Source organism: Anopheles ziemanni, chromosome 3 (genome assembly GCF_943734765.1).
Source record: "Anopheles ziemanni chromosome 3, idAnoZiCoDA_A2_x.2, whole genome shotgun sequence".
Classification (NCBI taxonomy): Eukaryota; Metazoa; Arthropoda; class Insecta; order Diptera; family Culicidae; genus Anopheles; species Anopheles ziemanni.
The window spans coordinates 9,326,481-9,340,917 of record NC_080706.1 but is presented as its reverse complement, the minus strand read 5'-3'; the positions used below and the strand labels follow the sequence as shown (position 1 = coordinate 9,340,917).

At 44.6% G+C, this 14,437-nt stretch overlaps 5 protein-coding genes across 5 annotated transcripts; 4 read left to right on the top strand and 1 right to left on the bottom strand.

Moving 5' to 3' along the window:
• The first annotated feature begins 324 nt into the window (after nucleotides 1–324).
• Nucleotides 325–677, top strand: LOC131287177 (molybdopterin synthase sulfur carrier subunit). Its single transcript, XM_058316202.1, has one exon. The coding sequence runs from the start codon at nucleotides 405–407 to the stop codon at nucleotides 675–677; it is 273 nt and encodes a 90-aa protein (XP_058172185.1). The 5' UTR covers nucleotides 325–404.
• A 26-nt stretch (nucleotides 678–703) lies between these two features.
• Nucleotides 704–1,440, top strand: LOC131287176 (molybdopterin synthase catalytic subunit). Its single transcript, XM_058316201.1, has one exon. It carries the CDS (start codon nucleotides 704–706, stop codon nucleotides 1,169–1,171), a length of 468 nt encoding a protein of 155 aa, XP_058172184.1. The 3' UTR covers nucleotides 1,172–1,440.
• Nucleotides 1,441–2,885: 1,445 nt separating this feature from the next.
• LOC131289763 (uncharacterized) lies at nucleotides 2,886–6,395 on the top strand. The gene is made up of 4 exons (XM_058319071.1): nucleotides 2,886–3,183; nucleotides 3,696–4,158; nucleotides 4,224–6,163; nucleotides 6,229–6,395. Exons 1-4 carry the CDS (start codon nucleotides 2,886–2,888, stop codon nucleotides 6,393–6,395), a joined length of 2,868 nt encoding a protein of 955 aa, XP_058175054.1.
• Nucleotides 6,396–8,012: 1,617 nt separating this feature from the next.
• Nucleotides 8,013–10,856, bottom strand: LOC131286335 (leucine-zipper-like transcriptional regulator 1 homolog). Its single transcript, XM_058315273.1, has 5 exons — nucleotides 10,199–10,856; nucleotides 9,965–10,128; nucleotides 9,420–9,896; nucleotides 9,196–9,353; nucleotides 8,013–9,115 (listed from the first exon to the last, which is right to left on the bottom strand). Exons 1-5 carry the CDS (start codon nucleotides 10,766–10,768, stop codon nucleotides 8,172–8,174), a joined length of 2,313 nt encoding a protein of 770 aa, XP_058171256.1. The 5' UTR covers nucleotides 10,769–10,856; the 3' UTR covers nucleotides 8,013–8,171.
• A 407-nt stretch (nucleotides 10,857–11,263) lies between these two features.
• On the top strand, nucleotides 11,264–12,771 carry LOC131287420 (uncharacterized). The gene is made up of 2 exons (XM_058316469.1): nucleotides 11,264–11,406; nucleotides 11,498–12,771. Exons 1-2 carry the CDS (start codon nucleotides 11,371–11,373, stop codon nucleotides 11,972–11,974), a joined length of 513 nt encoding a protein of 170 aa, XP_058172452.1. The 5' UTR covers nucleotides 11,264–11,370; the 3' UTR covers nucleotides 11,975–12,771.
• Nucleotides 12,772–14,437: the final 1,666 nt, after the last annotated feature.

Below are 14,437 nucleotides of genomic sequence, written 5' to 3'. Positions count from 1 at the left end.
TATTCGGTTCCACTTCGTGTAAATATACTTCGTGAACATGTTGTAATACCATTGTATGATGGCCTTCGAATGCTGCTGGTACACAACACTGTATATTTACCATGTCTCATTAATAGCTATGCTAACAAAATGTGCAGACACATTTTTCATGACTTGGTTGTCTTGAAACATTTAATTTAAGTTACAAAAAGGTATTGTTAACAGAAAGTTGTTAAAATTGATGAAAGCTGTCAAAGTGGGACGTCAAAATGGTCCATGCGCCGTACCTCAACATTAAGAGCCGTTGCTAGCAGCAATTCACTTCAGTTGCTTTGCAGTGCTTTTCGCGTGATCGTGTCGTTCCGGTTGGTCAAGCTACGGGAATGTGCTGGATTGGAGGCTCGTACAATTTACACTAACATAATATGAGCTCCAGTGCCGTACGAGTGAAAATATTATTTTTCGCTAAATCCCGTGAGCTTGCAGGGCAATCCAGCGCGGAGGACTTCCTGGTGCCGCACGCCGAAATCAAGTGCTCCGAACTGCTGGATCTGATATGTAATCAGTTCAACCTGTCCATCATACGCAACAATGTCATACTAGCGCACAACGAGCAGTATTGTGACGATCTTGGCGAAACCATCCGCATACGCAACGGCGACGAGTTGGCCGTAATACCACCTATTTCGGGAGGATAACGCTAGCAGGACCGAAGTAATCGATCATGAATTATCTGAAGCTCACGTTCGATAAGCTGGATGTTGGTGCCCTGAACGATCTGGTGGCACACGAAAGCTGCGGTGCAGTATCGCTTTTCGTTGGTACGACGAGGGATAACTTTGAGGGCAAAACTGTCGTCCTGCTGCAGTACGAAGCGTACGAGGCGATGGCGATGAAAACGATGAACCACCTGTGCGACGAAGTGCGTGCCCGCTGGCCAGATGTGGTACACATTGGCATACACCATCGATTGGGAACGGTTCCGGTGAAGGAAGCTTCGGTAGTAATAGCAATAAGTTCCCCACATCGAAAGTCCAGTCTCGAAGCAGTACACTTCACCATTGATGAGCTGAAAAAATCCGTCCCCGTTTGGAAGAAGGAACAGTACCGAGAAGGAGAGGGAAGCTCGGAGTGGAAGGAAAACAGCGAATGCACTTGGTCGAAGAAGTACAAGGACAATCACATACTGTAACGTTACGCGATGAAGAACAATTTAAATCCAATGCCAAGCTAATGTGGATGTTATAAACACGTGTACACATGCAATGTTAGCTTGCGCCATAGGCAGCTAAAAAAGAAAATAAGATCAAACGATCGTATCGTTTCAACTTTAACTCTATGCCCTTCATGATATCTCCACACACTACGGGATAAGAGGCAAAAAAACAGCTTTCAATCATCTATGACATCACTGTAGTTTAGATAGCAGAGTTTATTCAGCCAAAATAGCTGAATCATCGTTGAAGTGCCGGGTAGCATCAACTTAAATCACAGCGCCAATCAGTGTCTTTTGCCGGTCTCTATTTTAAGCAAGAGTTTACTTTTGGACACTTGGTCGATACAGTGGATTAAATAATTTAAATTCCATCCAGTAAAACTGGGTTCTACTACAGTTTATAGATCCATCATTCATGTTAAACGAAATAATTCAATTGTTATCGTTGGTGCTATACTGTTGAACAAATAAATGTGATGAAATTTTAACAAAAAACAATATCAGATTCCTTAAATAGAGAATGGTATGGAGCACATTCAGGTGTTTTGAGAAAGTCTCTATTTTCCAAAACATTTTCATGTCAGCTGTTTTCCCATTTCCGTATTTTGAATTGAATTTTGTTCCGCTTATGTTTACGTTGTAAAACTACGTTGTTCCGACTCCTCACGAGTCGGAGTATCATCTGATGTTATGAAGTGAAGTCACAAACTACACGGCATAAACGCAATAATACCGACAGCATTACGAGGTCATGAAAAGTGGCAACACTGTACTCTAGTGATGGAGAAACTGAATCCCTACATGGATTCGAATTTTTCGATTCAAACCCATTATGAAATCCGGATCTTCGAATTCGAATCCCAATCCGTCATATCATACATGATCATCTAATGCCGTCTAATGTTCTGATAACATTTTTCACAAATAGCGCCTCAGACATGGCTGATCTTCTTCTTCTTCTTCTTGGCGTAACGATCTATTGGTCATGCCTGCCCGTTAAGGGCTTACGAGACTTCTTTCCCTGTTGTACGTGGATAGTCAGTCCTCTTGTTCAGAAGAGGGTCCGGTCTCGGTTGGGATTGGAACCCACGCCGCCGAGCTGGTGAGCCACGGCGCTCATTGGCCGATTTCTCCCCTCCAAGGTGTATAAATTAAAAGGTGAAGTCGTCCAGTGTAAAATGACATTTCCTGACTTGACATAACACTTCTGGTGTATTCATGTGGGGTTTGAGGGGAGGTATCGGAGAAGGATTGGGCTTTTGACTTCTCAAATATGGCACCCCTGCCAAAGCGACATAAAGTCACCTTCTATATTTATGCACCTTGCCTCCCCTCAAAACCCACATGAATACGCCAGAAGTGTTATGTCATGTCATGAAATGTTGATGCAAATCTGATTCGAATCCTAATCGAATCAAGTCTTTAGAATCCGTCAAATGGGATCCAAATCTTTAGAATCTGTCAGATGGGATTCGAATCTTAAGAATCCGTCAATTGGGATTCGAATCTTTGGAATCCGTCTAGGGATCGAATCTTCGAATCTTCCGAATCCCGATTCTGCCAACACTACTGTACTCAGTCAGTTTTCGTACGTCGCTCGTTTCTGTTTTCTATTTTTGTGTACACGAAAAAGCAAGTTTTCCCTCTTGGCGTGTGGTACCGACGGGAACGGTGCAATCAGTTATTACACATGTCTATCGGAGTGAACTTACGCGTGACGGGTCACACGTCCATCGGTGGCCGCAAGTACCAGGAGGACTACTTCTCCGTCGCCTACCAGCAAACGGAGAATGACCAAAACCTGGAGTACGCTTTCTTCGGAATCTATGATGGGCACGGCGGGGCGGAGGCGTCCCTGTTCGCCAAGGAGCACCTCATGAATACCATCGTGAGCCAGAAGCAGTTCTGGTCGGAGAACGACGAAGATGTGTTAAAATCGATACGTGAAGGTTACATCCAGACCCACTATTCGATGTGGCGTGAGCAAGGTAAACAACGCAGCAGGCAACGCGTACCCCTTCTGCACCTCCCTGCTTCCAGTATGCAATCCATTTCCGTTCAGTTCGGTTTTTTGCTTGAGGTGATGGGGGGGTTTTCTTTCTATGTCATCGATGATTCACATATTACAACCGTCTAAGCAATGAAGAATATGTTTGAATAGTGTGGTGGATATTTCATTGATTTTTTGTGTATTTTCCTGTATTTTCTTGTGTTGTTTAATTTTCCCACTCATTTTGCCTCGTTGACGTAAGCCCTTGATGCACACACACAGGCGCAACGACGTCGATCCAAGCATTAAACATACATTAGTGTTGGTTATCTTATGAGCATTATATGAACAAGAAAACCTAATGTCAATCAAATTGCACTTTTCAGCTGGTTTTTATTATTATTTTTGCATATTTGAAATGGCGCCAAAAGACGTATTGAGCATAAGTCAAGCCCCCGCAAAATGCTAATGTTTCCTTTTATCTCCCTCTCTCTCTCTCACGCACATAAGACAAATGGCCAAAAACATCATCCGGACTACCGAGTACCGCTGGTACGACGGCCAGCATAGCGTTTATAAGGCGTGGAAAAATATACATCGGTCACGTTGGCGACTCTGGCATAGTGCTCGGCTACCAGAAGGATAAGGAGTCGCCCCACGAGGACGATGGACGGTGGGTAGCGAGCCCACTTACCGAGGACCACAAACCGGAAAGTTACGCCGAGAAGATGCGTATCATGAGCTGCGGTGGCAAGGTGGTCACGAAATCCGGTGTACCACGGGTGGTATGGAACAGACCGCGGATAGGCCATAAGGGTCCGGTGCGACGGAGTACACCGATCGACGAGATACCGTTCTTGGCCGTGGCGCGAAGTTTAGGTGATTTGTGGAGCTACAACTCCGCAGTGGATGAGTTCATTGTAAGCCCTATGCCAGATGTGTCGGTCATTGAAATTGACCCGAAGAAATTTCGGTGAGTAGTTGGGTAAGCGAAAATGGTTTCATCGATAATCATACCAATGCAATCTTTTCCTCTAGGTGTCTCATTTTCGGTACTGACGGTCTGTGGAATGTGATTTCACCAAAGAGTGCGGTGGAGATTGTGCGTAACACCGAGATGGAAAACATTCGCATCGCCCTGGAAGGTGGCAGTGAGTGGAAAAATCCAAGCAAGCTGCTAGTAAATGAAGCCCTAGAACGGTGGAGTCGTAGCAACATGAAAGCGGATAACACATCGGTTGTTATTATCATGCTCGATCCACCGGGTCCACCGAAGAGGGACGTTTTAAAATCAGTGAAAGACTCTATACAGTACGCTTCACCCGAGTGGCGCAGTGCTTCTGGAGCACCGGGAAGTGATATGTTTGATCTGTTCGATTGCATCACGAGAGGAGAGGCCGTCCCTGTTCTTTCGCAGATGGCACAGCGCGCTGAACCATCAGATACGCCAAGCATGCGCTATCTTCACCATCACCACAATCACCATCATCAGCAGCAGCATTACCAGCAACATCGGAACTACCATGAACCACCACAGCAATCGATGCATCAAGAGCAATATGCAGGCGATCATCCGCAACAGGACCACCAACACCTCGATCACCATCATCATCCGGAACAGTATTGCCATCCGGGTGCCTCTACCTCATACGACCACGATCTTGCCTACAGGGACACGAGTTTTGCTGAATCGTACAACTCTCTATTGGACCGAAGCTTCGAAAATACCGACCACTCGTACACGAGCATGTTCCATCACGCCGCGGACGAGGAAGGGGCGTCCACCTCGGCGTATCAAAACAGGGCAACGCGCGTCGAGCCAGGCCTCGAAACGCACACCGATGATACAGACGAGGAAGCACTCATTGACTACCAGCCGGAAAGTGACGACGAAACGAGTGGTGGTGGATTGGTGCGACAGGATTCAACGTACTCCCTCACCAATCTGCAAACCAAATCGGAACGTTTACATGCGGCCATGGTGGAATCGGAGCGCTCGCAGCCACACCCTTACTACCACCATCATCCACAGCATCGACGCGAGGAGGAGGAGGGATGCTACAGTGGTGGAAATTTGGCCATTATTGAGCACTTTCACAACTATCATCATCCGCTTCCGCATCATTACGGCAGCGGCGCATCATCGAGATCATTGCATACGGAGGATGCACACCATCAGTACCATCAAGGGATGTACCAAGGTTTGGATACGACGCACCAGTATCAACATCATCATCAGGACGTTGGAGGTCATTATGATCAGCATCATTTCCATCATGCCTCGTCGTCGTATCAAATGGAACGGTATGATTATAGGCACCCTACCAACAACAATCTGCTTGCATGTGAACCAAGTTGCAGTACCGGTACTGGTTCGAAACTGAAATCTGATAGCGAATTTGCGTATGCAAATGTGTACAATGAAGAGGGTACGTTGCAACAACCCGCGGAGGAAATTGGCATGGAAGAGGAGAACGAGGAAGCGATAGAAGAACTTGTAGAATCCCCCGATGTGCATCGTATACAGATCAATGAAATATCTTCTTCGTACGCCGGTACGCAAACAAACGCCTCTCCAGGATTGCTTTTGCCCTCTGGTAGTGACGGACACGGTAGTGGATGTGCCAGTGGTGACGAGGAGAACAGTGCATCCAGCACAACCCAACAGGTTCTCGTTGTGCCGTCGTTTGAGAATAAACCAAGAACGATGAAAAAATCTGCCCCATCCCCGCGTGTGATAACGATCTTCTACGAAACACGCAGCAGCCGCCGTAAGCCCAGAATTCGCAATGCAACGTCGGGACTGACGCCGTCAAAAACCCGGTCACTTTTAGGTGTCGCATCGTTCAACCGGATTGCCACTAAAAGACGCAAAACGTCCACGGCAACCGTGGTACAGACGACAATACCGAGCGGGGTTCCTTCAACGCCACCGAACCCTACATTAACAATAGAACGAAGAATTCTAAGGTCGAATGGTATGAATACGAGGACCCGATCTTATTCGAACCAACCCAACCCGCGCGTTCACGCGGATCATCAGCCCAAGTTTGTGTTGAACAACAATTTTGGCGTCAGTTCAACAACCCTCGAGCGAATCCCGGCTACGCATCAGAGTACGGAAACCAACCCATTGCGGCACAACTCTCCTCCAGTCTGCAGACACCGGAAACGGGATACCATCGTGGCCACACTGGTCCGAACAAGTGAGGTCGTGGAGAAACGCAAACAGACTCCCAAGCCAGCGATCCAGCAACGCACGATGCTTCTTCGCCGGACAACACAATGACCGTAGGGAGTAACGAGAACCGCTTAGAAGGGACGCTCCGGAGGACGCTGAGCATCAACAAGATGAAGCAGGGCTGTGAAAAATCGCAATTCATTTCATTTTACTATTTCTCAGTACATCGTTTCATCTACTACCCTACACATCCCTTCAACGCTATCATTTTCAGCCTACTTTAATCGTAACTCTCCACAGCTCGTTGGTGATGGTTACTTTGATATAAAATGATAGTGATTGTTTTCATCCTAATTTAAGCACGTGTGCAATAACGCGAAAATCATACACCACATCGCAATTTAAACGCTAAATTACTTAAAAGAAAATTTGACCATTTAAAAAAATATTTTTTCCAACAACTTCGAGGGATCATTTCTATCCTCCAGTTGCGTGTGCATATGTTGGAAGGAAAAATGTAACTTTCTTTATTTCTAATGAGAATTTCAACTAATTTTATAGCACAATTTATTTTATTGCATAACACAACTTTTTCGAACGATGTTTTGTACGATATTCTTGATTATTATGATAATAAGTTAGGCGTTGTTCTCTCAACTGGTTTAAAAATTAATAAGCTTACCAACAATCACGTACCTATGTATCGGGGTAGTAATCGTGGTATCCTTAACCTTTTTTCCAGTCGGCCACGCGCTGCAGGAAGGGCCTTAACCGAACAGGGGTTTTCCTTGTTCCGTCGGCGAAAGAGTACAACATGTTAACAAGACAAGAGTATAATCTAATTGAATGATTTCTAAAGACCAAGGTTTGAAGTACGGTTGTAGATAATTTATTTTTCCACCAAAACAACTTTTTCTTTAAAGTGCCTATCTATTGTGGTAACGATATCGTTGAAAAAATGAGTGCAACTTGTGCTTATTCTTGCAACCGATCAACTTTGGTACATCGCGATGAATGTAAAACTTCTTATCAAAAGTGTGTGTGTGTGTGTGTGTGTGTGTGTGTTTATTTCATTCTATAAATGCTTTTTCAAACCTTACGCGACATCAAAATAGGATTAGTTTTGTTATTTCTATAGATGCGATTAAATTAAAATTTAAGAAACTATTCTTTCATGTTTCAACAGTCTTATACATTCTACCCCCCCAAGATAGAGAGTAGATAGCATTTTTTTTTGCTATACAAAGTATTTAGTGAATTGTAGAACCAAACAGCTATTTACGTGTACCCGCTTCATGTTACAAGAAAATACAACAAAGTAATGTTATAGGTGTATATCGATGGACGGGCACAAGAAGTTTTTGCCTAAGATGGCAGGAGAAAGCGATACGCTGTATAGAAGGATTCGTGCAAAGATGGTAATATAAGTGTTTTTTTGTTTTTTAATAAGAAAATAAATATTTTGAAATATAAAAACTTTGTGTTGACTTTGACGAATGTTGATGTGAAGCAATGTACAAACAATGTTTGTACGATAGCTGAAAATTCATATAAAATTGAAGCTTCAGCTATATCTGGGATTAAATCCTTCGAATCATGGAAATGATGCCAGAAAAAATGAACGACATGAGTAGTATTTATATGAACATCGATAGACTTTTATTAGCTTTCATAGAGTCAACGTACAGGTGCGTAACATTAGTTTTGTTATACTACTTCATTGCACTACGAAGTTAGGCGAGTAGGAGTAAAATACTGAGCACAGTCCGGGCGGAGCAGGGTCGCAAACAGTTGCGCAAAACGGTTCAGATATCGTTGTACTGGCTGATGAACGCTTCGTGGATGCGTTGCTTGTTCTCGACCTTCATGTCGGCGATTGCCATTATCACGTCCAGCAGTAGCTCCCGAGAGAGGTCCTGCATCTTCGGGAGCTTCGCCACCTGGCTAAAGTTGTGCACCACCATCTTGAGGGCGTAATTCTTGATGTCCAGCACGTTCATCTTATCGGAAGCCTCCAGTATCTGCAGCACATTGTCATAGGTGATGTTGTTCTCCAGGTTGTGCTTGCAGAACGCCTGCAGCCGGTTATTCGCGAACCCGTAGAAGCAGGGCGCTTGGAAGAGATAGAGCGAGTCCTCCGGCGGCATCTTGGTGTCACCGTAGTAAATATACCGTAGCAGCGAATCGAACGCCTCGAGCGAGGGCGAAATGTCTCCGATCTGTATGTTGACCGTATTGTCGGCCGGCATGAACGAGCGGAACATGGCCTGGAAGTAGGTACAGCGGGCCGCCAGGATCGACTTGTGCGCCGGAATGACCTTCTCCTCCAGCACCAGATTGATGTCGCAAAACTCTTTGCCGCCCGATTTCAGAAATACCGCCATGTCGCTTTCGAGCGTGGTGCCGATCGTTTTGTCGTACCGCATACAGTCGGCCGTATGTTTGCTCGGGTTGAGACGCTTGCGGATAATCTCGACGATCAGGGACTTCTCGAGGGCCGCAAACTCGGCCGACATGACGATGTTGTAGAAATGATCCTCCTTTACGATAAACCCGAGACAGTAGTCCTTGATGAGCGTCAGACCCATCCGGTCTGCGTTGTAAAGTGCATCCAGCACGTTTGATTTGGAGATCTTGAACTCGAGATACTGCACGCAAAGCTGCTCCAGCCGAGGAATGTTGAACTGGACCGCCAACTGGTAGACGTCCATCATGATCAGCACTAACTTATGACTAAAAGGGTCTTTAACTGAAATGGAACCGAGGAAAACGCATGTAGAAAAATCTGCTAACAAAAGACGGGCTGCTTTTCTTGATCATTGAACTTACAAACAATTCTGTCGGTGTAGATGTAGTTAAGCACAATTTCAAACGCTTCCGGTTGTGCGTCCGGTAGTTGTACCTCCAAAATTGGCTGCTCCGCCAATGGTACGTCAGTGGTTCCGAAGAGTTTTTCAAAATGTAAATTCCTTGCATCTCGTGCAGCCCTACAAAACGAATCAAAACAGTACTATACTCAATTTAACCCATTATTCCACACATGAAGAACTTACAGAATTTTCGATCTCAAAAATTGTGACCGTGCCACTATCATGGCAATATGGGCCGAGATTTTCACCTCCTCCGTCCCAACGATGAACTGGACATCGCAAAACTGACGGTTCTGAAGAAACTTTCCAAAGTCGTCGTGCAGCGTACATTTCGGGTAGCTCGAGAACTGGAACCGGTACGTATCCCCGCTGCGGACGTTGTTATCAATGGTCCCACCGAAAATGTACATCGCGTCCCCGATTACGGCGGCCGCGTGGAACAGGCGTCCACTGGGAATTTGAGATTCCGGTGCCGGAGTTACGGTGGACCATATTTGACTGTCCAGATCATAGCAGTGCAGATCGTTCGGAAGGGTCGAGTCGGCCGCACCGCCGAACACGTACAAAAATCGATCGTGATGCACCATCGTGTGGCCATACCGTCGAGCTGGGGGTGGTGGGGCACCACGAAGGATGTGTTCCGTAGATATTCTTCGCCAGCTAGAGGAGCGTTAAAAAATGTTAATATTCTCATGCCATGGATCACCCTCGTTTGCAAATAAGCTTACGTTTTATCTTTGAAGTTAAACTGGAATAGAGTGTTTGTGATTTGGAGACCACTTTGGCCGGAAAACACGTACATACAGCCACGGGCAACGGCAACGGGAAAATTGCAACACGTTGGTGGCCGGTCGCCTTTCTGTTCTACTTCTTCCCATTGGTGCGTTTCTCCCTTTAAAAATGATAAACTATATTTTAATATTTCATCCAAAAGTGGCCAAAAATTTATGTCACCTTCTTACCGTAAGTCGTATTGTCCACATATCGTTCAGTCGAGCGTTACCATCATAGCCAGCATAGATCCACAGCTTCCCATCGTAAACCGCGGCCCCATGGGCACTTCTGGCCACCGGCGTACGTCCGATAAACTTCCACTCCGTCCACTGACCGTTCTGGAAGTTATACTCGAACAGATCGTTCTTGTTCGTCAGGTTCGAGTTCGAGTGGATGTCCCCGGTGTACCCGCCAAATACGAACATCGATGTGCCGTGGACAACGGCCGAATGATGATACCTTGGGGCGGGCGGTGTCCCAGTCGCGAATGCACGTCCCCACGACTTATCCTTTACGCCGAACCGTATCAAATCGTTAAGCATATTTTTGCCATTATCACCACCGAACACGTAGATGGCCTCTTTGTAGGCCACCACAGTGTGCTTGGAGCGGCGTGCTCCAACAAACTCATCGCAATCGCTTTCACGTTTCCACTTGTTGGCCGTATTGGAGATGGGCACGTTGGCCGAAATCTGGGTGCTGGAGGACGTGCTGGTGCTGCCGATCGAGGCGGACGAAACAAATCGTCCAGTGGACATACCTAGTGCGTAGTGTTACAATTCTCAAGTAAAGTTCTTGCTCTCTTCGGATCAATTTTTGACCATGGTCGACTCCCGGGAAATACTAAAGATGTTCGCTTTGTTCTCGAGCGCACTAGTAGATAGTTCGCCTACACATTTTCCTTTGCGATCAAAACAAATCAATACATTTGTTCCCATCCCTGGTGGGGATAGGAACCGTTTATAGTCGATACTTGAGATACAGAATTGTTTGTTTACATTGTAAAATCTAGCTTATTGTAAAAGTTTCAATCGCATATGTGTCGGCAAGCCAGAAGGTTTCATATATTTAACTCGAAATAATCAAATATTACCCTCATCCTCTCTGAAAAATATTCAAATTTATTTCATAAAATCAATTTCGCTGCCATGTTGATTGTTGGCAACACTGCCGTTTATTCGTCGTTTTGTTTTAAAGTTTGACAGCTTTGCAAAGCTGCGTCTAGTTTTCATCTTGTGGTTCGAAGAAAAAAACCCACAGGAAAATTTGTTAGTTCTTTTACCATGTTATGTGTGTGAATATTTTGTAAATTGTTATTATTTGTTCAACCACATTCGCATCAGTGCGAACGGAGGCCATCATGATCTCAAATACGTTGTGCGATTTGGAGAAATGCGTAGGTTGAACATGTTGCGTGAAGTGTTTGTTGTTTTTTTTCTCTTATGTTACGGTTGACGCCTTCTTTTGATATCCTTCCGGCTTCGTAGGTGGACACGGCAGGATTGCAGCTCGACACACTGGCCCTCAAGCTGACCGATGTCGAGCGCAATTTAGACGAAAACGAGCTCGATTCGTTGGAGAATGAGTCCGTCATGGAGCTGCTAGAATCGGTGACGGAGGTCAAGAATGAGTATCAGAATCTGCGCAAGGATCTCCAGGAGGTGCAGCAGCTACAGAAGGAAATGACATGCTCCCTGCGCTATCAGCTGCGAAACATGACACAAACCTTCCGGGTGTTGAAGAAGAAAATCGAGTCCAACTCGGTACCGGTGCATCTCCTTCCACCCCCGGTGGGTCCATCAGGGAGATCCGGTGGTAATGAAAATCGCGACCAGCACCACCAGCAGCAGCACCAGCAATCTCATTCGTACCAAGCTGTTCCACATCCTTTACCTCAGCCCGACCTCACCGACCACGGTCCTAGGCGTGCTGTGGGTGTGCTGAAGAGTGTCAGTAAGAACTGAGTAAAGCGTTCGCGTGCATCGTTTGGTAAAATTCGAAGCACACTTCTCGCTGGTATCGAGCAGCTGACGACAAGTATCGCCTGTAGGCTTCTACCGGGCGTTACGCATTATGTTTCCATACGCTGAATCGATAATCATACACGTAGCTCACCAAACCTCTCACCCCACCATCGCGTGTACCCGTGCTCGCTACTACGCCGGCTGTTCTGGAAAAATGCACTTATTGCATCAAGAAAAACAGCAAAAGGCCTGTCAGAACGGCAACTCGTCATCGAACACCACGGACGGTGGAATGCTCTTCCTATGTGTGTTGTTTGTTTAACTTTCACCTTGCATTCCGGTTTTGGTTTCTTTGGTTTCCGTTCGCGACATCACTACCGAACGTGGCTTTACATACTGGCTGCAGCATCATTTCGTAATCATCCAGCGTTCGTCATCCTTCATCCCGCAAAACCAAAAACCGGCAATACTACCGGCTGGCATTTATTCTGGAGCTCCATTCATCGCGCCAAGTCGCCTGCCATTATCGCCCAGTACCGCGTGAAACCTTTAGGCAATAGCGAATCCTCCCCATGATGATGAGAGCATGTGAAAAGCTTAATTTCGTTATCCCTTCAAAATCGGAATCTTTTGCTTTTGTTTGATAGTTTAGAAGATGTACAAGCTGTTCTGAATCCTTCATAGCGAAGGAATTGATAGGAATTGAACGAGTTGATGTTAATTGATGGCCGATATACTGAACTACCAGCAAAAGCGAACAAATCGATACGATGCTAGTGAACGGTCAGATGTTTTGAAATGGCTTTTTCAAATGCGTTATTTCTGATTATACCATTTTTTGTGCGTTTTGAGCTTTTGAAATGCAGTTTGACGCAGTATGCACGTTTATTTTTTTTTTCAAATTCCTGAACTTATTTGTATTTAGTTTCAGCCATGCTTTTATTCAAAATAACGTGTTGTGTGTTGATGTGCATAAAATGTCAATGTTTTTAAGTTATTCGTTTGGTATTTGCATGAAATTCGTTTTCAAGGTGTTTTGGTACTTCCTTCCGTAATTATGAACGAATTAGACAGTCTAGTTAAAATGTTGTTATAGAGCACCATTTGTGCACAAAGTATACACATTACAACACACGCACATGTGCGCAAAAATATATGTCTTAACTATATTCTAAAACATACTATAGAACGTATATGAAGCAAACTATAAAACCCACTATGATTACCATACTACATATGGTGATTGAATTTTGTTCCATGTTATTTACAGCATGAATGTGAATGAAAGTGTAAAATGAATAGATATTATTTAAAGTTAAAGATTTCCCGTAGTCTTATGTGTCCTAGACTTTGACGTGGAATTGATGCAAGGTTGAGACTATTATATTTCGCTGCTACAATCATTTTTCTCAGATCGATTAACTAATCGTTTTCATGTTGTTGGTGCCTTTGATACATAGAACTTTGTTGGCTATTAGTTTTGCGGAATGGTTTGCAGTAAATCTTTATTTACAAACATTCCATATTAATAAATTATTTCTCTTTTAATCGCTTTAGCTTGATTGTGTTTTTTGTGATTAGTTTTTCAGTTGGTAGCTTTCACCATCGTTTATAAAAGCGTTAAAACTTCGAATTTTCCCTCACGATGCTCAGCAACTTGCAAGTGGGGAAAGAAAATGCTTTTTCATGTGCGATCGCCAACTTCCGGTACTCTATGGTGAAATTTTTTAGAAATTTCGATCCGATCGCACTTGGTTTTCTTCACCCTGCAATGCATTCACTGAATGAATATCCATTCTGCCTTATACTCTCGCGATAGGGAGAGATGTTTGTTTGTTCTTGTTTTTTTATTTGTAGGCCAAGCGTATCTTACGTGTACTTTATGGACAATTTGTACCTGACTTGGTTTGGACCGTTTTTTACATGAAACATTGGAGCCACAACAAAACCACAGTTTACGACTGCAAACTGTAGAAGGAATTGCGGCTTTATTTGCTGTTGCTGGAAGGGAATTGAATGAGATATAGTCAATATTACTGTGTTATTCAAATCGAGTTCGACTATGTTCGACATTCGGTTCTTATGCTCCGTAACGAAACTCCGAGTAATTCGTTCAATGGTGTTGTAGTACGGCATTTAAAAAGACTGTAGGGCGCAATAAGTAGGTTTTGTTCCTTGCATGTTACAGCAAGAGGCAAAGTGCAGTTCAAATATGATAATATTCCCTAGATCTCATAGGAAATGTCTTTGCAGACCTTCTTAGTCACACACTGTATGGATAGAGCATTATTATTCCGACTCTCTAGGACAAAATCCGTTTTTGCTCAATCAGCACGTCCCCATGTAATGATGATCACTCGTCGTACGAGACAACCCGCTCAACACCGATTCCGCTACTGCGTAGACACGTTTGTTATACTATTTGTACCATCCTTCCGCAGGATTTCCTTTTTAGATGAATTG

Bases quoted from the DNA above. Each gene is read 5' to 3' on its own strand.
- LOC131287177 (XM_058316202.1), top strand. From the start codon at position 405: ATGAGCTCCAGTGCCGTACGAGTGAAAATATTATTTTTCGCTAAATCC.
- LOC131287176 (XM_058316201.1), top strand. From the start codon at position 704: ATGAATTATCTGAAGCTCACGTTCGATAAGCTGGATGTTGGTGCCCTG.
- LOC131289763 (XM_058319071.1), top strand. From the start codon at position 2,886: ATGTCTATCGGAGTGAACTTACGCGTGACGGGTCACACGTCCATCGGT. The intron at 4,159-4,223 runs GTGAGTAGTTGG...CTTTTCCTCTAG, and splicing joins ATTGACCCGAAGAAATTTCG to GTGTCTCATTTTCGGTACTG. The intron at 6,164-6,228 runs GTATGAATACGA...GCGGATCATCAG, and splicing joins AAGAATTCTAAGGTCGAATG to CCCAAGTTTGTGTTGAACAA.
- LOC131286335 (XM_058315273.1), bottom strand. From the start codon at position 10,768: ATGTCCACTGGACGATTTGTTTCGTCCGCCTCGATCGGCAGCACCAGC. The intron at 10,129-10,198 runs GTAAGAAGGTGA...TCATTTTTAAAG, and splicing joins TGTGGACAATACGACTTACG to GGAGAAACGCACCAATGGGA. The intron at 9,354-9,419 runs GTAAGTTCTTCA...TTCGTTTTGTAG, and splicing joins TTTTTGAGATCGAAAATTCT to GGCTGCACGAGATGCAAGGA.
- LOC131287420 (XM_058316469.1), top strand. From the start codon at position 11,371: ATGATCTCAAATACGTTGTGCGATTTGGAGAAATGC. The intron at 11,407-11,497 runs GTAGGTTGAACA...CCGGCTTCGTAG, and splicing joins TGTGCGATTTGGAGAAATGC to GTGGACACGGCAGGATTGCA.